At 39.2% G+C, this 25838-nt stretch overlaps 2 protein-coding genes across 4 annotated transcripts in view; one reads left to right on the plus strand and one right to left on the minus strand.

The window, feature by feature from the left end:
* Positions 1-12089, plus strand: part of zmp:0000001236 (mastermind-like protein 2) — a 42418-nt gene extending 30329 nt beyond the window's left edge. For all 3 annotated transcript variants that reach the window (XM_027027671.2, XM_027027673.2, XM_027027672.2), the window contains 3 exons: positions 5466-5615; positions 5875-5983; positions 8521-12089. In XM_027027671.2, the coding sequence (XP_026883472.2) occupies positions 5466-5615; positions 5875-5983; positions 8521-9389 (1128 nt within the window). In that variant the 3' untranslated portion in view covers positions 9390-12089. The remainder of the gene's footprint in view (positions 1-5465; positions 5616-5874; positions 5984-8520) is intronic.
* Positions 12090-12199: 110 nt separating this feature from the next.
* On the minus strand, positions 12200-25736 carry mindy4b (MINDY family member 4B). Its single transcript, XM_027027670.2, has 11 exons — positions 25638-25736; positions 24026-24199; positions 23651-23770; positions 22599-22696; positions 16328-16493; positions 16133-16198; positions 15835-15905; positions 13603-13675; positions 13181-13357; positions 12837-13017; positions 12200-12485 (listed from the first exon to the last, which is right to left on the minus strand). Exons 1-11 carry the CDS (start codon positions 25734-25736, stop codon positions 12346-12348), a joined length of 1365 nt encoding a protein of 454 aa, XP_026883471.2. The 3' UTR covers positions 12200-12345.
* Positions 25737-25838: the final 102 nt, after the last annotated feature.

Genomic DNA, 25838 nt, shown 5'->3' on the forward strand with positions numbered 1-25838 from the left:
AAATTTGTGAGAAGTGTCATCTCTGTTTTTATGCATTTTTCTGGATTAAAATGGTAATAGCACTATTCAGTTGGAAAAATATATAGTTTTTGTGTCTAAAATCTGTGACATGCAGTAGCATTCTCTGCTTTGTGAATGCTGTCATGACTGCATATGTATTTTTTACGCACACACACACACACACACACACACACACACACACACACACACACAACCATATCAAACTCCCAGTGTGAGGAACAAAGACAACAAACACACAGCCACCCCTTTAAGGGTGAGACATGTATACACTTTACGTTTGTGAGTTGGATTTAGTGAGGATTTGTTCCTGTGTTTTTGTTGTTTTGGACCAGCCTTGCGTTCTCTTGGGTTCCCTCTTCACAGTTCACAGCTTTGTCATTTTGTGATTTTCCCTTCATTTCACTGTTATATTCTCATCTCAGCATGGAGGTTGTGGTGGAGGGGTGCCAGGTTGTTGGAGCTGCCTTGCAGGGCGACTGCTTGTTTCCTGGGAAAGTGATCCTGGGCCAAGTCCCTGGGGACAGTGCTCCTGCCTCCAGACTCCCGGATGTGTAGTGAGAGAGTAGCAAGGCTCTGTCATCTGCTGGTAATGCACGGCAGAATGGGAACCTAATTCACTGCGCACTTTTATGGAGTCCATGGCTACATGTGGTATTCATTTAACCATGCAAGTGAGCAGAGATAGAAAACAACTTTGTGACACATCAGGATGACGGAGAGGATTAGAGAACTGACCACACTAACAGCACACAACAAATATTCCACCAATGGAAGTTGAGTGTAAAGAAGGCCTTCTGGCTCATAGTCAAGATAGTCATGATCTCGAACAGTGGTTTTAATTGGGAGTAATGTCTGCATTTATCGCTTTTGATTTCTTAATGTGTTTTAGAGTTGGGTAATGTCTAGCTCCAGTGTAGCCTGGCTTAAGCATTGATCTTACCTCAGAAATGGAATGTGATGAGTTTATTTACATGAATTTATAATGTATTACTATTTACTTAATATTTACTACTTCTCTTGTATTGTTGTTCAGTGTGGGCCAATTTAATTTACCATTTTAACATGGGCTAGTTTAAAGAATGTAAACTTGAAATTTAAGAAAAATACATAGTGGCCTGCAAAATGTATTGTGCTTGTTTCAGCTCCATCCTCTTGTTATATAAGAAGTTAATCAGAACTCACAGCAGAGAGACAGGGTTCTATCCTTTGCCCTCGAATTAATTGCTACACTTCCTATGGCTGATCTGTCTTGGCATATGTTGACAGCTGGTTCCCCATCAGCTCCTTTAAGGGACTGTCAGACTCTGTAGATAGGGTTGCGTCTGAATAGTGCCTATCGCTAAAAGGGTACTCTGACAGCCCCTCACCCCTGGCTGCTCAAAGTGGGGATTTCCTCTCTGATATAGGAGGTCCTTCTCACTCACTGCTTTTGTTATGGGACCTCTAGTGTGGGGCTTTGGAACCAGCTTCTCATTTAGACATCGTGTTCTCAGACTAATGGCCCTTTGCCATTCTGCAGCTGAATCCATTTTGCTCTGGGAAATGTTTCATGTCAACACTGTGAATGATGGTGCATTCATAATGGGCCTCATTCAAGCACATTTTTGTTTTATCATCTTAACTTTTGTACTTTTTTTATTCAGCTTTGATTTGAGACAACTGTGTATTGACAGCAGTCGGGCTTAGAAATGTGAATGTGAATGACCTGTGTAAACAATTCTGTTCCTACAAGAATGCATGTTCATGAAAACTGTGAATTATTTCATGCCCCAGACCTTATAAGGCTAGGTGACACGCATGTTGTCTGGAAGTGTTATTCAGAAACATAGCAAAAAATGAACATACTAATATTGTTGTATTCAGGAGGATGTTGCCCTGGACAGCAACTATTAATATGAGCATCACAAACTTACAAGATTTAAATGCAGGGGTAGGGTTGCCGTATAAGGTATTTGAGCGTTTAGTTTCTCATAAGCTGTGTTATATTTTGATAGTGGACACTTAATTTTAAAACATTATCAGGCTGTTGGTACAATTTAGTGGACCATAGCTCAAAGGAGCAGAGCAGATATGAATAAACAATATTTGTGTTGACATGAAGTTTATTACAAATTTAAGTCAGTAAGTTGGCTATTTCTGTATCTTTTGGTTAAAAAGAAAACATTCAAATGAATTTCCAATCTCCTACCCTCATGCTGCTAGCCTGACGAATGGTTGTTGTTTTTGTTTGTTTGTTTGTTTGTTTTAATAGGATAATCCCAACATGACTGTGTTGTTTCATTGTTTAAACTTTAAACTTAAAATAATTCAGACATAAAATATTTTAAACTCAAATTTCTTCAAAGCAGTGCTGTAGATGCAATATATAGTCAATACACAGTTTGTTCTTTAGGGAGCAGCTATACCTGCCCTACAAGACAGGGCTAGACCAGCTGAAATCTCTTCGTACCAGTAGTGTGTGTGTGAATTGGGTTATACTTGCTCAGCATCACAGTGCACATACTTGGAATGTGGAATCTTGTCTGCTTTTTGTAACTTCTTATTTCATTTTCCTGTGCTTTTCAAGACATAACTGGTTTCAATATGCGATCAGTTCCACTGCTCAGGCTGTCCAATGATTTCTGGCATAATCTAATCAGATACATTAGAACCATTAGTTTATTAACCATTAGTTTATTAGACTGATTATAACTGTTATCTGATCATTCTTTAAATAATAAGATCTTTACTCTTTTTTTCAACTGTGGTGTTATAATCACAGGAAGCATTTAAACAATCAGAGAAGCTTATGTCTATATTATTATTTATTTATTTGATTTAATAAATATAACTAATAAGGCACTGTTGTGTGTGTTTGTTTTGTGAAGACACAAAAATAACCCACAAACAAGTCTTCTCAACCTGCCCAGAATCTCACGACCATTATCCCTAAGACATTCTGTGCTTTCAGCATTAATTGCGGGACTTGGGTTGTTAAAATGCAACTGTGGTTTTTAAGGAACTTTAAAAAACTGTGATGCAACAGGTGACCCAGTTACAGTTGAAGAGGAGTATTGCTATTCATAGTTGAGTATTGAATATTACAATGAATATTATTACAATTAATATTACTCATTGTGGGGTATTGGTATTCTTGGTGGAATATTGGTATTAATATTGGGTTCATCTGGAAATATCTTTAAGGGCTGTGGGGGAATAAAACGCGGAATTTCTGTAATATGTTAATGATTTCCTGAAATAAGAGGCTGCCAAAGTTTATACGCTATCTTCACATAAAGCACTTAACAAGGCATTTTGTAATGGATTTTAGTTTTTATGCACACACGATTTTTGCAGTGACTATATATTTCTTTGAGCAGGATTTTACACATGCAGTCAGTTTTTCTTGAATAAAAGGACTTCTGTTCCTTGACATACCACATTGTCTGCATGAAGTAAAGATTTCAGTGAGAGAAGCAGGAGTGAGGCCATCTGTTCCTGTGTGGTTCTACAGTTTGCTAGCATCAGTTGGACTGTGCCTTGCACAAGCTGTACACTGCAATCCAGCTATCAGTCCTACAGTAATCAAGATGTAAACAGTAATCCAGCTGTCATGCAGTAATCCAGCTGTCAGTCCTACAGTAATCAAGATGTAAACAGTAATCCAGCTGTCATGCAGTAATCCAGCTATCAGTCCTACAGTAATCAAGATGTAAACAGTAATCCAGCTGTCATGCAGTAATCCAGCTATCAGTCCTACAGTAATCAAGATGTAAACAGTAATCCAGCTGTCATGCAGTAATCCAGCTATCAGTCCTACAGTAATCCAGATGTAAACAGTAATCCAGCTGTCATGCAGTAATCCAGCTATCAGTCCTACAGTAATCCAGATGTAAACAGTAATCCAGCTGTCATGCAGTAATCCAGCTATCAGTCCTACAGTAATCCAGATGTAAACAGTAATCCATCTGTCATGCAGTAATCCAGCTATCAGTCCTACAGTAATCCAGATGTAAACAGTAATCCAGCTGTCATGCAGTAATCCAGCTATCAGTCCTACAGTAATCCAGCTGTCATACACTAATCCAGACATTAGTCATACAATAATCCATCTTTTAGTCCTACAATAATCCATTAGTCATACAGTAATCCATCTTTTAGTCCTACAATAATTTCTACCTCGTACATGAAAAATTACAACCATGTCATTCCTCATACTGAAATTTGCATGTAAACAGTTTCTGGAGAAGGTTCTTAGACTTTGTACTTTCAAAAGGTCAGAATATGCAGTGTTTGTTTGCTTTATGGCGATTGGGCATAAGTATGAGCAAAGATATGGAAATTCGTTAGAAGCATGCACTGCAAGTCACATGGTGGCACCAAAATAATGAATAAAGTTTGCCATCTACTGGACTAACCAGCCAATGACTGCCCACATATTATCCCTACATGTCTGTATTAATTAGGCTTTTTAACACTTTACACTCTGAGGACTTACCGAAGGGTCCAGACTTTTATTTTGCACTATTCTAACTTCAAACCTTAAAGATAGCCCAGCCCTAGTCTAATCCTATCCCTCCCCCTATCCTAACCATATCCTAATCCTAATATAATCCTAATCCTAGCATCAAAGTATTTGCCCCAAGCAGTGTTGCCCAAGCCTCCTGCCCCCCTCCATAGAACATGAAGGAAATCTATTTACTGTCATTTTCACTGAATTTGCTCAACAAATTGTTGGCTGGAAATTGTAAAACCTATTCGCGCTCTACTTGGTGAGATCCCTTTGTCCCATGTCTTCAGCTGCATCAAAAAAAGGAAGAGGTGCCGACTCGGACTCCCGCAGTGACTCTGGCTGCTTCTGGAACTAACAGTATTTTTACATGTTTGATTAAGGCTACAGGTGGGCCTAACTTTGCAGAAACTAAAATACAGAAGACAAGATGCAGATAAGCACAAGTAATCATGAAAAACGCAGTCCTGAATCATTTATTTCTATAATTACATTATCAAAGTTAGAAACAAAATCAGTATATTTCTGAGGCTTTTGGTGGGGCCCCTGTCCACTGAGGCCCCTGATTAGTCAGGTCCAGCATTGCTAAAAGTCGAAACAGCTTGGCGAATAAGATGGGGAAATGGATACAAGAGGGTAGATATTACAGAGTGAATTGTATACATAGGTATTATAATTCTCAATGATATTACCCAGTGAAAGTATATTACAGTGAAAGAATTCTTGAGTAACCCCATGGCTTACCTGAGAAGGTCCTACGATGGATATTTAACGGCCCCCTTCAGGCTAACCTTGCGCTCAGTAAGGGTGTTATACAGTGTTCTACAGTTTTCTACAGTTTTGAAAGCAGCACTGAGGTCTAAAAGGATTAAGATGATGATTACCAGAATCAACAGCAATTACAAAGTCAATCAGCAAGCAAAAAGCTTATCAAAAGTTTTTCCTCTGTCCACAGGCAATGGCACATACAACACATTTATCAGCAAACAGTCGCCTTGTTGAGCTGTGCGTGCCACAGTGCTCAGCTACTCTCAGTACTCAGCAAAAACATGCAGGCAAAGGCCAGAGACAACTGAGCCAACCTCAGCACCAGTCCAGTGACACAGTGAGTAACTCTAGCACACCAGCACTACATGCTGCAGGCTAGAGTCAAAACGGAAACAACGGACACAGTACCTGCCACGGTAGATTTTCCTGGGTCTTTTTTTGGGTAATTTTAGTTTTAAATTAGTATGTTTTTTATACTGCCACTGATGGGAAGTTCACAAAAATCTTTTGTCAAAATATTTGGTTTTCATGATTTTAGAAGCACTGGTATGATATAATGCACTGATAATGTTAGGGTTTGTATATTTGTGTTCCAGGAGAAGTTTAACACACAAGATCAGTTTAATCGGCACTTAACGAGGCCTCCACCTGACTACAAACATCCACAAGGGGCAGTTGGAGTACAACATTCAAACCTGTACCCAGGTACAAATAGCTTACAACTGTGTACATTGTGACTACAATTTCATTTGTAAAACCTTTTGTTTGAGTAATTCTTGAACTATCAGTATTAAGCCGAAAACATAAAATGTCAAAATTTAAATAACATGCTATTTGATTTGTTGATTTTCCTTCTAACAAAAATAATTTTGTCATGACAATGGAAAATAAGGGACTTTTCTTAATCTATCTGTTAGTGAGAATAGATGAGTGAGTGTCACATAACCCCAGTTTTAAAATAATTGGAGTGAGGCATCTCATTATGGGAATGCCTCAGGTGTGACACCGAACCACCAATTGCAAGGTTAGTGCCACAAAAACATCAATGAAACCGTAGGTCCCAGTTCACAGATCTGTCACTGCTGTGACGGGGAGGCCCCACCTTCCCTTTATCTACAATTGTAATACAAATTCTCCTGTAATGCAGAGGAATCCGGTGGGATACTGCACTCCTGTTATCGGAGAATGGAATTATGTAACCTGACATGCTCTTTCAAACAACTGGTCAGTATCTCACTGTGAGAGAGAACTTGATTTCTGGATGGCATATTTTCTAAAGACATGACACAATGTAATGAAGGTTCTGCCTCCAGACTGCACCCACACTGGGAACAGTGTGTGACGCAGTGATACCAAGCCTATAGAATCTGGTAAATGTGTGGGAAGGGCTCAGGTCATAGCCATACCCCTAGAATGAGTCCTAAGGAGTAAATAGGAGAATGTAAGTCTTTGACCTTATATGACCAAACCAAACTAGATTAGCTTTCTGGTAAGGGGGAGATCTAAAAGCTCATCAGTGGTAAGACCAAAACACTGACTGGACTGAGCCGACAGGTGCCGCACAAAAAACAGTCAAATACCCCATAACCAGTGGTGCTTCTAGTAGAATTCCAATTTCAAACTTGGTCCAGTTTATTTAGAACATGAGGCTGGAGACTGGAGCAGAGCAGTTGAGATGGTGTCCAGTGAATTGTGCTAAATGGGGATCTATCAGGTAGCGGCTGTGCCAAAAACCTGCTCAACAACCTAAAGCTGTGGGCTTTGGTCTGCTTCCCAGACAAGGATTTCGTCGTAATGAGCCTGGGCCTGAGTCTCCAGTACCACAGAACAAGTGGCAAAGATAGTAGTGCCTTGCAGGGAAGGCAAGCATCAATTGCTTTGCTTTCCTGTTGGTGGGGGTTGCAGTTCTTGCACATATTGACTATATAACTTCTCAGTCAGTTAGACTTGAAAGGTTTAGCCACAGGGACCTTTCTTCCATGATGCCATGATCCATAGTGTAGCCACTGGTCTGGACTATAATGTGGGCAGTATGGATGTGGAGAGTTAGGGTTAATAGCACAGTTTAGTGTCCTCTTCTGGGTGAGAGTTTGAACTCTTGCATGCTGCATACATCCAATTTTGAGTAGCTCTATTTGGTGGGAAAAGGGCTTATTCCTGTAGCCTTTAATCTCTGCTCCGCACACTGACACTTCAGGGGGCAGATGGAGAGGGGGACACATCAAAGACATTGTAATCAGTGCAATTTTATTTTTATTTTTCAAAATATGGAATGCAAGTCCTTTCTGGGAATAATGGAGCCATAGGCTACCAGGCAGCAGCAGGCTGAGGCCCTTTTAGCTTTAAATAAACTCTAATGGGCAGCAAGCCCAGTTGCTACAAATGACTCTAGATTACAAGACATTGCTCCAGCTTCTCAGACAGTGAGATGCAGGATCTCACAGATAGTAACCCTGCACCTCAACTAGCCAGAACAACAAAGCAAAACTATGATGCTATAGCTGGAATCTAATCAGAAGCTAGCTCAGCTTGATGTGTTGGCTAAATGAAGTGTACTAGTGCATCTTTACACAGACTCCATCAGAGAATGGACAACCAAATACTCCGTTGCTTAAAGTCAGCGAAAAGCTCAGCAAGTGAGCAGAGACAGGGGTAAGGGCTGTGTAACTGTGTGAGGAACCCGTAAGGGCTCCTCTATGAACGAGACAAAACTAGTGAACAGCCCCCATGTTGCAGCAGTGACTGGGCACTGCGTCGTTAGTATTGCTGTGGTTAGGCATGGGTTGTTAGTACTGCAGGCATGCCTGAAGCTTTCCTATGGTGTCATACCAAAAAAAATGTTTGAAAGAAAATGTTAAGAGTCTTAGGAACTCTGGTCACAGTCAAAGTCTAAAAGCATATTGTTTCCAGTAATACACACCTCTGGATCTATGCATATTAGAAAATATAGCTGATAAAATGCACACACAGAACAGATGCAAATAATGCAACACAGCTAAGGTGCAGGTTTCTAAAATTATTCCAACTAAGGAATGGGTTGTATATCATGTTAATTAAGTAAGTAAATTAAAAAAATAAATAAAATTGTGACCTATTGTTCTTAATTTTTCATACAATCTTAATAAGCATTATAGAAGATCCATTTCAATAAAGCTATTTCAGTGGTTATTAGCATTCTTATTAAATTAGAAAGTGCATTTTCACTGAGCATTTCAAACTTTCTCACACTATTATGTGCACAGGTCTGACATCTTCCCCAGTGATGAGTAATGGCTCAGATCAGAGTCATATCCAGGCCCTCTCATGCCACATGCATAATGGCCAGCGAGTGAAAGTGGTGCCCAACTCTGGAGACCGAAGGTTCCATGTTAGATCAGATCCACATTCAAGTCCGCTAGAAGTCCAAACTTGTGCAAGCAAACTGCACCAACAACCTAACAGCCAGGTCCAAATTGCCATACATCAAAACAAACCACAGTTTCAGGGATCAAACACACAGGTTGTCACTTTTCAATCAGGCATTGTGTCGACTACACAGCATTCAAGGACAAGTGCAAGCCAAGACACACCGCTGGGCCAAGGACTGGATGGAATCACCACCCCTATGAGCAGGGAGACTAGCTGGGGAACTGCTCCAGAGAAAAGCAGAACTTTGCCAGTACTAGATGTGAAGAGACACCAGAGCACAGCAACACCCCAGAGTGACCAAACCAATGGTCACTTTGGACAAAGACCACCATTTGGTCCACCAAATCAGGTAGCACCTCTTTCTGGACAGATCCCCTTAAACTCTGCAAGTAGGAGCTCTGTTCCCAGAGCCAGCCATGTGCGCATACACACTCTACCTGGGATCGGCAGTCTAAACCAGTCCTCTCCTGAACAGCAAGGGTGCATGAGCACTTTTGTGGGCAGCACAGCCGAAAGCCCGGGTACTTTCCAGAACAGCCAGGCAGGCCGGCTGACGTTTGACTTCCTGCAGGATGGGGATAACACATTGCCAGGAATCAATGCAGACTCGGACTTCATCGACTCCCTGCTCAAGTCCACTTCAGGCAATGATGACTGGATGAAAGACATCAACCTAGAAGAGATTCTGGGTGGTCAGTCTTGAACAAGAGATTTAGTAACATAGCTGAGAATACTAATTATTTTTTAAATATTTTTTATAACTTTCAGTTCTAGAAGCTTTCTATATAGCATGATGTAATAGACTTTGAAGCTGTAATTTTGGTATACTGTCATTCTTGTGTTCACGTAGACAACTTGTGTTGCAGGTAATATTAAGCTTAGATTAAGCTTTTGTCATTTAATCTATAGTATTTATGGTCTTGATAGTATCTTATCTTATATTATGTAACTATGCACTTCCCTTTGTAAACCAGTGCAGCTCAGTGGACTCTGCAAATTGCTGTAATGCTAGAGGAAAGGAGATGTGCACAAAGATGATAAATTAGCCACATTGCTTCATATTATGCTTGTAATCGCTATTGTTATTCTGTGACAATGCAACAAGATTGTCTACTTCCTAGCTATAAGCTATGGTTAGCAACACTGTTGCAATTATGTGGCAATACATAGGGAAACTACATAAAAACACATATTCACAGCTGTTTGAAGGAGGTGTGTTTTAGTCTGGTGTAGATATGCACCAGTGTGGAATTGTTGAGCCAATTAACTGTTCTTTATCATTTTTACCTTCTTGTGGCCATTTATCATACAGATAACAGATGTGTGTACTTTTTTTGCACTTTAAAGTCACTCTAAACTTCAGAAATGTTTTTAGATTGGTTTTTATATTCTTTCAAAGGAACCGTTTTGAGTTTTCAGGCTGGTTTAGTGTGAAAAGTCTCAGTGGTTAGTGTGAAAAGTGCAGTGGCTTGCTGCATTTTTTTTATTATTATAAAATACGGCATCGTGAAATTTAAGCCTGTCATGTTCTCATGTGCAAATGCAAGACATGCTCTAATCATACATTGAAATCTTAGTCTAACTACCTACCTAACTAATGAAGCTAATATTAGGTAGCTTGCCTGCCTAGATACTGGACCGTATAAGTCGATTTTGACACATCTGCAAGTAGCCATCATTGAATGTCAAACATGTAAGGCTTTATCATACTGGTTTCTTGCCATTGCAAAATATTGCTGGTCTTCTGTTATTACACAGGATTATTGGGCTGGGGTGCATGTAGAGTTGAGGGTGTTTCCAAATTACATATTCATATAATCTGGATTCCATATAATCTGAGAGTAAACGAATAGGCATGCTTTTATTCAACATAGATTTTGGGTGACTAAAATAATTTACAGTATAATCCTTATGAGATGTAATGAATTTCTAAAAAGCTAAATTACTAACTGGGTTTATTCATAAAATCAGCTTTGTATGGACTGTATTACAGATGGGTATAATGAGAAAGGGAGAATTCACTGTGGACTGAACAATTGGCACACACAAAATCTTACTAAAACAGCTTGGAGTGCAACACCTATCATAAACACCCTGTTGTCCACAAACGTTGCACTTGACAAAAAGACAAATCAGTGATTTATATTAAGTTTTTCGTGTAAGTGCATTGGGTGGTTGGGGTTAGGGTTAAGCAGAAATAGTGCTTGTACAAGCAAAAATGGCATGCCATGATATTCGTTGCAAGTATCATCTGATATTCCACTATTGGGCCACTTATAGTTATACATGTTTAGTTAGTAATCATGGGATATTATGCCAAAATACTAGGCTACTGTCTTTGTGCATGTCTCCTATTACAAGACCTTTGTGTGAGACCAAGGCAGGATGTGTTAAAGTTGCTATTAGGCATCGCCGAAATCCACCCCAGGATCAGCTCAGTGCTGATATGCAAGATGCATTTGTTCAGTTTCAAGTAAATAAAAAATAAAGAAAAAATAGCAAAGAAAGTAAAAGTAAAAGGTTCAGTGTAAAAGAAAATAAAGAAGGAAATACAGATTGATAAAAGCTCTTGTTATAGCTTTTATCATACATCAAAACTAACATTTTACATTTGTTTTACAGAAACATTCCTAGTGAAAGTAATATTTTGAGCAGACATTGTCTGGACAAATCCTATTAATAATAATGTCTCTATAAATCAGTTTTTCATGCTGTTGTTTTTGGGGTTTTTTTTTTCTATGAAAAGTTTTCTTCATAATGCATTCTGAGACTGTAATAGCCACTGATGTCATATCTGTTTATATCAGTTTAGCCTTTTTATAAAGACAGTGACAATGAACTGAAGTGATGTAAATTTACCATTTTCAGTACTCTGGAAACAAACTCTGGAAAGAAAAAGACTTAATATTAACAGGGCATGATGGCAGAATTGTTTAATTTGTAACTAACTCAACCCACAAACTTTCATTGTACACTTATGATAATTTAACAGCATCCACAGGCTATGAGAATTTAAGAGCATTCACAGACAAATGCTAATTTGTTTGGCCAGAGGTTTTTGAGTTAAATAAACTGCTATTTGTTGTTTTTGATTGAGTAAATAGATTTGTTTGAATTTAAAAGCACACAAATGTCTCATTCTCACAATTCTGCAGGAGGCCATTTTATTCTTCATAGGATCAGCTAACAATAGAAATAGCTTGTTTGCAGCAGGTATTTCCAAATAAGAGATATGTTAACACTATCCATATCTATAATTCTGCAATATCTTATTTTCAGATAAGATGGAGACTTAAGTTTAGATTTTAGTTTTTATCTTTTAGAATACCAATAAGGAAAAATTTTAGTTACCAATATGGAAAACAACCTCTCCCCTTCGGTAGGCTCCATGTAGTGATGGGTAATATTTACCCTTTCTGATGAAGGGTATATAAACAAACGGAAACAAAACACAAAATGACTGCTTCTAAACTGTTTACATACAGGGTCACTTAGGGTCCAACTTGTTCTGTCTCAGTGATGCAAAAAAAAAAAAAAGTAATCTAGAAATGTAATGCATTTTTCATAACAGATCAAAAAGTAGCTTTTAGTGTTGTATAAAAAGCTATTAACTGATTAAGCGCATGCTCTTACAAGACATCTGAACGGTTCAGAGTTCCTCAGAAAAATGGCACTGTCCCATTCCAATCAACTGCAGCTCCCTCCCACTTTGTCCGGATGGTCATCTCCACTGAGGGGAACCTCCTCTCTGGGTCTCCATGATCACCCCTTCTGGCCTCCCAGTGATGGGAATGTGTATCTGAAACCAAACATTCAGAATCCAAGCAAAAATCTGACCCTTTTCTGTCTCCTGACTCCTTCAATGCACTGCTAATCTATCTCATTCTGGCTCCTTCTTTCTGAGCTGCCTACCAAAGTCTCTGGCAGGTTTTGGTCCAGCAAGGTCAGAACATAAGGACACCAACAGTCTGTCGATCCTCTGTTTTACCATTTCCAGAACTATAACAGTCTGTTGATATTCTAACCATTTACAATACTACAGGTGCTCATTGCCTGCTTTGTTGAGTAACAGATGTCATTACTGAAATGAAAGCAATTGCTCTCAGTTTGTCAAGCTGTATTAAATCATGTATAATGGGAATAACCTTACCTATGGTAAGCACTGTAGTATTGCCTTGACTTGGTTGGCCATTATAGAAGCAGAGGTGAAAGTGATGTTCCATCTTCCAGTCGGACAGCAAAGATCGTTTAGTACTGAACAGAACACTGTAAGTGCCATTGATGTTGCAAACCCAAATAGGTAGTTTTGGGGTCTTTAGCATACTTCCAACCTAATATAACAGACAGATAAGATGTAGAATTGCGGTCAGTGTTAGGAAATTTCTGTTTTTGCAGAGTTCTATGATCATGGACCTCTGCTGCCTGCCCTGACCTGAGTTTTTTGTTACCCATACATACAGAAAATACAGAGAGTATAATGGCTAGATGCCATACCACAGTCTCTGCAGCGTGTTCTGTCTGCTCTCGGCTCCAGTATAGGTACCCCACGTCACCGCGGGTCAGAACACCATTGAGAGGATGCACCAGTGAGGTACCATGCTCATCATGCAACTGTCTTCCATTGAAGACATTAGGACTGGCACGGCCCGTCAACAACAGGTTTAGAAGAGCCTAAAGAATACAGATAATATGTCTCCTATTACTTGGCATGGTCAGAGGAGGATAAGAACAATTATAACATCTGTTGCAGGATTTCAATCAGAGAAGCATTTCATAAAATTTGCTTTTCTTAAACATCTTTATCCGATTAGTTTATTACATTTGGCAATGAAACTGTTTTCAATATACCACACAATACATCATTTATATGCTACATTTATATGATGATTTTCCCCCATTAAACACACTTTATCTACCTGGTGACAAACAAAGTTCCCCACACTGAAGTATAAGAGATGAGTAGTGGTGAGATCCAAGTCTTCTTGTAACCTTGGATAAATGGGAAAAAAATGAAAGCAGGCTTAGCATGTACATATCGTTATTTATTTATTTTTTGCCACACTAGTTTATATTTTTTATGACTTCTACACATCTATTACTTTGTTGAAACATTTTCTGTATTACAATGCACTGAGTAAATGTATTGCAGTTCGCTGAATGAAAGTATGACAACGGAATGAAGTGAGATTTCAGACTTTTTTATTAGCTAGGTTTAAATGTAACGGGCGGCTCTCAGTGCCATCAGGCTGCCACCAGAGGAGGGTGGGCGTGAGCTGGGAATTAATCAGTACTTGTCAGTCTGATCTCCCACAGGTGGCCTTTTACAAAACAGCTTCACAAAGAACATGCTTTGTGAAGTCTTGGTGTGTGATACATGTGCCCTTAGTGTGCTGGTAATTGGTATTTCTCTAGTGGAAATTTTCTATCAAGAGTCTCCAGTTTTCATTTCTCACTGTTCTATGAGAGACAGTCTTCTGTTGTGTTTGTCTAATGTGGTTTTTTTTTTTCTTCTGGGGTTTAGTCTTTCAGTTGTCTGTCTCCGTCTCAGTTGTTTAGTTCATCCCATCCATAGATTGGAGGCCGGGTCCCTGAGTTGGGTAGAACTGGGTTTGATCCCTGAATCACACAAGTTTACTGGGGCTTTGCTCCATTACTTTATTTTAATTAGAAGTGGCAGGAGGTTGATCACCTGCAAATCCAACCCATCTGCTTGGGTGAGCGCCTTCCCCTACTGTTTCCACTCAGCACTCCCATACTTTCTCTTACTAAGTTATTCACTCCCAAGTCCCCTCACTCTCACTGTAGAGTAGCAGGCAGTGCTGTGTGCTCTTAATCCCACTCCCTACGTTCAAACCCTGTTCCTGTGACCTGCTTTCCTTTTCGGTTTTGCCTCTTCTCCTCTCCCTTTCTCTGCTCCACCCCCATAGAGAGTCCACCTGGGGGTAGTCTGACAGCCCTGCTACCAATTAAAATAAAAGACTAAACATGTCTTGAACAGTTTCATGTCGTGAAACATAAATGATCTCTGATTATGAATATTTATTCCTTTTTTTTTTTTTTTTTTTTTTTTTTTACACAAAATTGCTGCTAAAGTTAAAATGGTGGCAAGCCATGTGACTGGATTATGGAACTATATGTAATTCTTTTAGATAGTACTGTCCGGAACTGCTAAAGGTCAGAAGGTCAGGCGTTTTAAGTTGTTTGTTACACAAAGCTGGAAAATTATTTTTCAACAAACATTCTTCAGAAGTACTGGAAGTAGTGTTCATGTATAGAGGCCCATAATAATTACATTAACACAAAGTGTTGTTAGGAGAAAACAATAATTAAAACTTTGATGGAGCATATGTGTTACCATTTGCATTATATGTACGTTCACCAGCCACTTTAACAGAAACAGCTACATTCTAGACTTAAGGTTAACCATAACCTTATCACTACACTCAGAGACTTTATTAAATGCACTTATATTAAATCTCTGTAAGAGTGTAATATTCATCAGATATGTTCATTTTCTGACCACATGACTACAGCTTATGTGGGCAGTTTCTGGTCATATGACCACTGCTTATGCAGCACTAAAGGAATGGCTGTTTTTGCAGAAGTCAGCTACAGCTCTGTTGAAACTCAACAGCCAAAGAAATGCAGAATCTCCTTTTAAAGATGTGGATACGCAACATAATTGACAGGCCAGTACTGGAAAGGCAGGGTTAGGGTTAGGGTCCTATAACAGACTTTTCTTCCAAACATATAATTTATGCACAACAGCCAGAACACGAGGACACTTTAGCCAAATATTACGAAAAGATTTATAACTTAAAATATCAGACCTTTCCTGACATGATGGCAGGGGGTTCAGCTAAGACAACCTGTGCAGGCAGCTGACAGGCTGTAGACTAATTGTACCTACAATTAGGAAGGTTTTTCTAATCAAGTTTCTGGTAACCACATAAAATAAAAAAATAAAAATTACACCAATGGTTTGAACAGGATATTCAGATGTATTTCAGTTTGAAAAGTAATTGTGTAATCTACTGCATAAAATGTACTTGTTTTTGGTAAGTTCTCAATAATGGCCTCAGACGTTTAGGCACTAGTGCAGATCTGAAGTGGGAGTCAGTCACAAGCAGTAAAGTACTATGACTTACCGAGCCATGGACCTGGAGAAGATTAGGCTATACAGAAAAAGGATGACCCCATGGCTTCCCTCCTCATTGAACTTAACAAGAAAAATTGGATATTTATTAATTTAATTAATTGAGAAAGCAAACAATTTTATTTGCATTCAGCTAGAAAACATTGCATCAAATATTGTAAAAAAGCAATACTTTTAATATTTTTATAAATATTACAAATATTGTAATAAATACAAATATTGTAATTAAAGAACAAAATCAAAAATAGGATTAAGAACATGATCATAAAATATATTTCTAAAATACTCACACATTGAATATGTTCACCAATGAATATCTTCATTTTTTCTTTCTTTTTGAAGATAAAAAGTTGCAACTAAAAAAAATGAGAGTGACTCAAGCAACCTGCTCAAAATCATATTTACAGTTCAGGGGTTTATACAACTCAGACATGCTATTTGAAAGACACTGGCATGGAGAGGTAAAAAAAAAAAAAAAAAAGTACCCTTTCTGTGAAGTTGTCCGGTTTGTAGTCTAGACAGGGTGTAAAACAGTGCTCTGATGTAACCAAGGCAACAGTGGCAGTACAGTTCTCACCAGCTTTCCATAATATGTCAGCTAGTGCAGTAGCTAGAGCATTTTCCTGTTCTCTCTCACTCACCTTCCCCAAACTGAAAGACAAGGATAACAACAATGAAGTATCATTACAGAGTTAACCCCCATCATACACAATCATCACTGATACAGGATAACCTTATCACAGAGCTAACCCCACTATCACATATAAAATGGTGCTGCTGGACATATTAACATAAAACAAAAAAATATTTTAAAACCATTTATTACAAATGACTTAAAAATCAGGATATTTTGCCTGTTTTATTTGTTGATTGACAAAACCTATTTGCCAATCCAAACTATGCTATATGTATACATGATGTAAGAATTTGTTGGTAAATATGTGGTTGAAAACACCTTCAAAAATAGTTACACTATATAGCTAAAAGTATTCGCTCACCCATCCAAATAATTGAATTCAGGTGTTCCAATCACTTCCATGGCCACAAGTGTATAACACCAAGCGTCTAGGCATGCAGACTGCTTCTACAAACGAAAGAATGGGTCACTCTCAGGAGCTCAGTGAATTGTAACGTGATAGGATGCCACCTGTACAACAAGTACAGTTGTGAAATTTCCTTGCTACTAAATGTTCCATAGTCAACTGTCGGGGGCTTTATAACAAAGTGGAAGCGACTGGGAACAACAGCAATTCATCCATGAAATGAGCGGGGTCAGCAGATGCTGAGGCACACAGTGCGCAGAGGTTGGCAACTTTCTGCAGAGTCAATCACTACAGACCTCCAAACATCATGTGGCCTTCGGATTAGCTTCATGGAATGGGTTTCCTTGGCTGAGCATCTGCATCCAAGCCCTATATCACCAAACATAATGCAAATAGTCAGATGCACTGGTGTAAAGCATGCCGCCACTGGACTCTAGAGCAGTTGAGACGTGTTCTCTGGAGTGACGAATCACGCTTCTCTGTCTGGCAATCCAATGGACATGTCTGGGTTTGGCGGTTGCCAGAAGAACTGTACTTGGACAATTTCATGCTCCCAACTTTGTAGGAACAGTTTGGGGATGGCCCATTCCTGTTCCGACATGACATGCACCTAAAGACAAGGATGAGCGAGTTTGTTGTAGAAGAACTTGATTGGCCTGCACAGAGTCCTGACCTCAACCTGACAGAACCCCTTTGGGATGAATTAGTGTGGACTGTGAGCCAGGCCTTCTCATCCAACATCAGTGTCTGAGCTCACAACTGTGCTTCTGGAAGAATGGTCAAGGATTCCCATAAACACACTCCTAAGAAAGCCTTCCCAGAGGACTTTATAGCTGTTACAAGTATAGCTCACATCATATTAAACCCTATGGATCAAGGTTGGGATGTCACTCAAGTTCATATGCGTGCCAAGGCAGATGAGCGAATACTTTTGGCAATATGGTGCATGTGTAATAGACAGTGAATTTATCTATCGTTGGGGATTATTGTGAACTTGTAACGGAAGTCTCGCAATCCCAGCTGTCCGCCACCAGAGGGAGGCGACGAGCCACAAACCAGGAATTAATCAGTGCTCGTATAGCCAGATCTCCCTCAGGTGGCTGCACTCCTATATAACAGCTGATATTAAGGCGACTCTTTGTGAAGCCTTGGTGTGTGCAATATATGTGTGAAGCGCACTGGTAATTGGTAGTCATGTATGAATGGTCTCAACAAGCAAGAATCTACTGTTGTCTTTCTTACCTGTTATCTCATGGTTTTCCTTTGTATCTGTGTCTCTTTGTTTCTTCTGGGGAGAGATCCCTTCACTATCAGTTTTTTCTCTCAAGATCTACTATTGCAGGCAGTATCCCTACATGAATCATCTGTTTAACACTTGTTTGTCTGTCCCTTGTTGGTCTTACAGTGGTTTGTTAGTTGTTTTTTGTACGATTCTCACTCTGTCTCCTCTTTAGCGTAGTTGGTAGAGTCAAGCTTCCTGACTAGTGTGGAACCTGGTTTGACCCCTGTCCTGGACAAGTCAAGTGACCTTGGTGCCTCTTTGTTTTTTGTTCTGGGGTTTTCTTCCCTCGAGTTACATTCTCTCTGGTTGGGTGAGACCAAAGCTTCTTTCTTTCCCTATTGTCATCACCAAGCACTCCCCTCACCTACCTGGTGTACTCAAATTACTTTCTCCTTCCCAGTAGTACAGAGGGCAGAGTGTGCTGTTGAGCCCCTACTCCTTTAGTTCAAACCCCTTTCCAGTTATGTCTTTTCAGCTGGCTTTCACCTCCCTTCTATACTCCCCTTCCCCTAAACCTAACTTTCTACACTCTCCTTCCTTGTTCCACATAACCTGCATTTGGGTGCATCTAAAAGGCCTTGGAGTGCTCCTGGAGTGTCCACCAGTGGCACAGTCTGTTGGGGTGTTGCACTGGACTGATAACTGGACAGCCCTGCTGCCCCATTACAGAACTTCTCTGTTGATGGATGGTTATTATAAACTTATCTGGGCCCCTGAGTTTTCCTGATGTATAATTTTAGGTAGCATATATAAACACTGTGCTAGTTTCCACTGCTATGCTGATGATGCTCAGTTATATGTCTCAGCCAAACCACAGGACAAATATCATCTTGGTATTATTGAGGAATGTATAAAGGGCGACAGACACTGGATGTTGAGAAACTCACTCTCTAATTACTCAATGAACCTCAATGGTCTCCCAGTCACGTCTTCTCTAACAGTTAAAGGTCTTGGAGTGATTATGGTTCCCAGTCTCTCGTTCGAAGCTCATGTAAATAATATTTCTAGAACCGCCTTTCTCCATCCCAGGAACATTGCAAAGATGAGGAACCTGCTCTCCTCAGATGATGCAGAAAAGCTGGTCCACGCATTTACCACTTCCAGGCTGGTCCACGCATTTACCACTTCCAGATTGGTCTACTCTAATAGCTTACTATCAGGCTGTAACAGTAAGTGCCTATACGAGGTCCAGCTAGTTCAAAATGCAGCAGCAGAGGTCTTACAAGAACTAGAAAATTTTATCACATTACTCCCAGTAAAATTTCATATTGATTATAAAATACTTCTAAGCCCTGAATGGTCTTGCCCCACAGTGCCTTAGAGCTCCTAGTGCATTATGACCCACTATGTCTGCTTAGATCAAAAGGTGCAGCTCTTTACTACTACCAAGAATAAGAAAATCTACTGCAGGGGGCAGAGCCTTTTCCTATAAAGTTCCCACACTATGGAATAACCTTCCTGTAAATGTTCAAGACACAGACACAGTCTCTGTACCTATCTCTACAGTCAGGCATTTTCTTAACTACTACCCATCTTGGGTAAAGGTGTAGATCTGGGGGTCCATGGGCATTGAGAGTTATGGTAAACTGGGATTTTATGATGCTGTCACTTCACCTCTCTTTTGTCTCTCAAGTTTGTTGACTGACAGCAGCGGAGTGCTGATGTTCCAGGGTGCCCTCATGCCTGTGGTTCCTTCTTGTTCTTTCCTTTTAGCTGTGCTGCCATAGCTAGATCTTCCAGAGTCCATCTTTCCACATTAGGGAACTATAATTTACACACCCTCATACCTGGACATGCCTAATCTTGTCTCTCTTTCTGCTGAGGTACACCTAACCCTGATGTCATGATGTTACTGAGCCTCAACCCGTCTCAGCTGCCAAGACTCCACCCCTTGATGTCCCCTGCTGTAACCCACCACACCTCCACTTCAGCCAACTACTTCTCTACTGATGGACGGTCTTTTGTTTCGGACATGCACACATGAGGAATGGAGTAGGACAAGACACTGAAAACCGGACTAGACATTGATTGATTGGATTTTTTAAAACTATGATTTATTTATTTTTCTCTTTCACTACTTATTCTGCTCCTTATTGTTTATATTTTTTACTATTGTAGTGTCCCTTGTATGCCAGAGGATGATGCCTCCCCCCCCTTTTGAGTTTTTGTTCCTCTGTAGGTTTCTGACTCATCTTCTAGGGAGTTTTTCCTTTCCACTGTCGCCCTTGGCTTGCTAAACTGGAAACTTGGACTCGGACATGTGTAAAGCTGTGTTGTGACGACTGTTGTAAAAAGTCCTATATAAATACATTTGACTTTGACTTTATGATGAGTACTTATTATTTCTGTTGACTGCAGGTTAAATAAGGACTGGAACATGCTATGTAGCTATTTGATCAATTAATTGATTCAAATGTGCTTTAAAAATAGATTAGGGTAGTGAATAAAGATGGCTTTACTGCAAATGAATTGTAAAAACAATATATTACTATAGCTGTTGAATACCAGTATAGCTAATAGTAGTGCAGATACACTTTGTGGAATATCTATATTTTTAAGAAAGTTAAATACCTGCAAAATTTCAAGTCTTAAGGATATGGGGATGAAAAAGGGATAGAAGGATCCAAATTCAGTGGGTTTTTTTTTTTTTTTTTTTTTTAATGAGAATACACAAGGACAGAAGAAAAAAAAAGAAACGAATAAAACCCAGATGGAGAATAGCAGTGGGGTTGTGTTTAATAAGACTAGGGTTACTCTGGCTGTCCCAAAGGAAAAAAGACTGCATTAAACAGTGAATAGACATCTCTGTAATAAAAATCAAGGAATGACAAAGAAATGATAATGGCAGGATAGAAGTGTGAACCAAGTCAAGAAAAGTCTTACATCTTCCACCTCCAGCAGTGAGCTTGCATGTGCATGAGCAATGTCAGATATCATGTTCTAGATTGGTAATGAAATGGCTGCAACTGAAAATCTACTTGTTTCTAATGTATAAGAAAGGATGCATATAAATAATTAATAAAATGCAAGTGCTTATTCTTTGCAAAATAAATAAAATATGATCTGGAGTGATATCACAGTTGGCCCCTCCCTAGCATCTTATCACGGTTACACCGTCTCATGTTTTGTTTCGCTTTATTTCCTTGTTTTGGTTTTCTTTATCTCATTCGTATTACATAATTAGGTCTCACTAGAACATATATACACACAGCATATATTTCATGCCGCTGTCATGATATTGGTGCCTGGTTTTTTGTGTGTTTATTTCATTGTTCTCCTCATTATGTCTAGAATTCATGTTGGTCATTTATCTGTTTGGCCTGCCCTCATTATATGACCCTGGACTGTGAACATGACCCTGATTCTGGACTTGCCCTTAATAAATTTCACTCCTTTCGACACGCGTGTCCACCTCACAATCGCTCCACGTTGCAAGTGGTTCATGTTGCTGTCCATAAGTGTGTAGCATATTTTTCCTTGTCAAATATAACTTGCATGCAGTAAGGCCTATTTTTAAAAACGTAATAGTGCCTAAGGGTCTGAAGGATACATGTAAGTATCAATAAATAAATAAAGTTATTGTAGCCAAGGTAGCTTTGATTCCCTATAAATGTCATTGTGTTTATCAAATTTTAAAAAGTGAAAAAAGATATAGCTAAGGTGTATTCAATTATCACATACCACAAAGCTTGACTTTAAGCATCAATGGGATTGAACACCTTTGGATTAGAAAAATAAAGTTTTGCCATGGGTCTGTTAATACTCAATGAGCTCACCTATCAGTGAGTTTTTCCCATTATGCATTTAGGTTGTGTAGCTGGTGAAAAGCAACTCTCATGCCTGACTCTGAAAACCTTAGCTGCCTGTGTGAGACTGTGGCCCAAATCACCATGTAATCACATCACATACATAGAGCAATTCAATATGGAGATTTGTATTATGGTTGTCACATTTTTTTTTTTTTTTTTTGGTGGGTATATCCACCAATCACAAACGCAGATCATTTAGCTAGATGTCAATCACCTGCTTATTAGCTCATTCCCTTCACCTGTCACTTGTTTGTCTCTCCCTATTGAAGTTCACAGGTCCCTATTCCTGATACCCTGCATTAGCCTGCTATTGTGGAGAAGGTCTGTTACTTTTGTTTTCTTGAGTTGTTTAAGCAAACCATGTTTGCTACTCACACCAGCACTTCACTCCCTGCTTTTCTTGTCATCAGCCATGTCATAATGGTGACATAATGGTTGTGTTTAAATTTTGAGAAATTATCTTAAACTTCTTTAAGAACTCTTGATGGACTTTGTATATATTGGTACACTTTGTAGAATTCTAAAGTTTGTGTGCACTTTGTGAAGCACAATACAGTTCTGAATGTGCTAAAGCTTAAAATGCTGTGGAGAGTATATTGATGTCTGTGACTGCTATACTTACGCCTCCATGTTGCAGCGTTCTGGGTCTGCTGACTGGGTAAAAAGCAGGTGCTTAATAATATGGGCCTGGACAGCCATTTGAATAGCACGGGGTCCACCCTATGGAAGAATTATTCAGCTTTTATATGGAACTAGATATAATGGTAGTATTATAATATCAGTTATAGTATATTTGCTTTCCATGTTAATGGACTTTCCTTACTACTTATAATTTTGTGGTTGCCATGGCTCCTGCTAATACATTGTTATTCTACAACATGGAGGAACAGTGACCTTTTTAAAAGAATGAACTGGTTTAATTAATGAATTTAAATTTTACAAGAATTGATGCCTAATGCTAATGGTATCAACTTGGCAACGAATCAACACCTTTGCCAAAACAGAATCGGATGTAGCTGACATTGTCACGAAATATGTTCATGAAATATGAAACACGTAAAGCTGTACATAGAACTGTATGACACTTCTTTCAAAGTAAATGTTTTCTTTACAATATCTTATCAATTTATATATTTTGAAGTGTACATACCAACATTAATCAAAGATTGAACAATATTGTATAGAGAAACCTTATTTCAAGTCTGGTTAGAATTAACTTAGCTCAAAAAATGCATCCCTTGAACTTTGTTCATTATCATTGACCCTGTTTCAACAAAAGGGATACTGAGATATACATTTGTGCCAGTTACTGACAAGTGGTGTGTTTGTTTCACAGCTGCTGGTTCTATATAGAACGGGGCCTCTCTTTTTGTATTCTCTTTGTATTTAGCAGTATGTTAAGGGCAGGCAAATGCAATTGATTAATGGAACATGCAAAATCTATGGCCTTCCATCTCAGAAGAACAGGGAGTCTAAACTATTTGTGGTGATGGATTGCTGCTTTTTTTTTTTTTTTTTTTTTTTAAAGTTTGAATAAAAATGTTTGCATACGTACTGTTACAACTGGTGGCTTTTAAAAAAAATAAATACTTTTTTTTTTTTTTTTTTTTTTTACTGGACTATGGCCGTGACTTGACAGGAAGTCATACTTGCCTTTTATAGTAGTGTTCTCACCTTTTCTGCCTCCAGAGCATAGGACAGGGCTGAGCAGGGCTTCCTAAACTTAAAGAATGATTTCTTCCATTCATAGCTGAAGATGTAGAATGTGTTTCCAAACAATATCTTTCTCAGACTCTGAGAGAAACAAAATCAAACAGGCTTGTATATAACCTCTATTAAACAAATTTTAGAGCAAAGGGCTGATGAGTTCAAGGTAGACCTTGTGCTCCTGACATGATCAACATAATGCATTATTTGTCACTTACGATCTTTCTTTGCATTCTCAAAATAGGTTAACAGTCTATATTTACATTGCAGGTGTATCTGCTATGAGACCCAGAGGTTGTCAGGTCCACTAGGTTGAAGTAACGGGTTAACTTTATGACTTACCATTGCAAGTTCAGGCAACACTGGGTAACCACCCAAACTAGGCGAGATGGAGAGAGTGCAGGGGACACTGTAGGGAAGCATCAACTGATGGGCGTAGCTTTGGGGTATCTGGGCTGAGGGAGTTCTAGAGGCATCCTCCGAGTCTTCCAAAGCTTGAACCCCTTCAAAAGATCTCTAAAGGAGTCGATCTTAATGTCTGTCTACTGCATCTATACCATATAGTCAATCATCACAGAAAATATTTTAACAAATATTTGTACTTTGGAAAACGAAATTTTGTTTTGTCCCCCCCCCCCCCCCCCCCCCTTTCTCAAAAGGTATCTGAAAATAGAAATTTGGTGGAATACGCCTGTCCCTTTTAAGACAGTCTGGGTTGGGTATCTTTAACCATTTAAGACAGTCTGCAATGGGAATAAAGACTTTCAAAGGCCACTGCTAATTAGTGGGCAACTGATATATCGACCTAGAAGATAATCGGACAGATAATGCCATTTTGATATAATGATGCCTGCGCTCACAAGGCCGATAATCATAAAACGTCTACAAGGACAACGCAGGCTGCCCAGTCAGTCTGACTGCTGTGGAGCGATGTTAAAGCGCCCCCTTGTGTCAATTTCGCTATTCTACGGGCAGACGTCAGTTGGTGCTGTGAAATTGTGCATGTCAGTGGAGCGAAAACAGTGAAACGTTAACATCTTTCAAAGCTTATTATACTTAATTTCTCGCTCTTAACATGTACAATATTTACTGTCTAGTTTGAATCATGTCATTTAGTGAGAATGTGAATACAATTGTAATGTTAGCAAGCCTTTTAAGCTTACAGGGATTCTAGATAAGTTTCTGCACTCCCTCTCTCCCTCTGCATGTACATCACCTTGGAATAACTAATTATTTTAACTATATGAGAGAGACTCTCTGCTCAATCACATCGTCACCTCTAGTTGGTGGTTAGATGATATGAGCAGGTGTGCAAACCCCCCCCCTTATGTGAGAGCTTAGACTGGTTATTTGGCTTGTAACCAAGTCTGTCAACAAACATACAAAAATATGCTTCAGGACAGTTTTAGAAAGGGGATGAACAGGTTAGAGCCTGAACTAGAACAGTCATGCACCTTGCTGTTTTTAGTACCCGTGGACATTCATTTAGTTGGTACGTGTTTTATATAGTGTCCTGCAGAGAGAGTACAAACGGACAATGTAGACAATTACTAAGCAATAACTATTTATAGCTAAATAAGTGATTTATATTCAGCAATTTTGTTCCATTTATTATCGTTAATTAAATTTAGTTGCGATATCGGTCTCATGTCAGCCATCAGCCACACTGCTTTCTAAATAGCAGCAGCAGCCCTTAAAAAAAATCCATATCAATCGACCATATTTAATATTCTAGGACCTTTCGAGGACCAGGAAAACAGGTTAGCATTTTTTCTCAGTTTTACATTGTTCTCTCTCTCTCTCTCTCTCTCTCTCTCTCAATTAAAAAAAAAGTCATGGCTAACTTCCATAGACATTGAATTAAGATACATAATTCAAAAACACATCCAGACGCAGAAATTCTGATTCATGACACAAGCATTTTTTTTTTTTTTGGTAATAACAGCTCACTCACATCCTGTATCTGCTTAACGTCCTGCTGAAGCAGCTCTATGTAATCGAGCCTTGAAGGTTGCAGTGTTGTGCTCGCTAGCACCTGCTTATAGTCCACCATGGCTGGTATTAGATGCACCTGCTGATCGCATGGAAATTCACTCTGCACATAATTCATAATTCCAGTATTTGGTATAGAGAGACGTTGGGGGGGGGGATAGAC

The sequence above is a fragment of the Electrophorus electricus genome, chromosome 15 (assembly GCF_013358815.1).
Source record: "Electrophorus electricus isolate fEleEle1 chromosome 15, fEleEle1.pri, whole genome shotgun sequence".
NCBI classification, from domain to species: Eukaryota; Metazoa; Chordata; class Actinopteri; order Gymnotiformes; family Gymnotidae; genus Electrophorus; species Electrophorus electricus.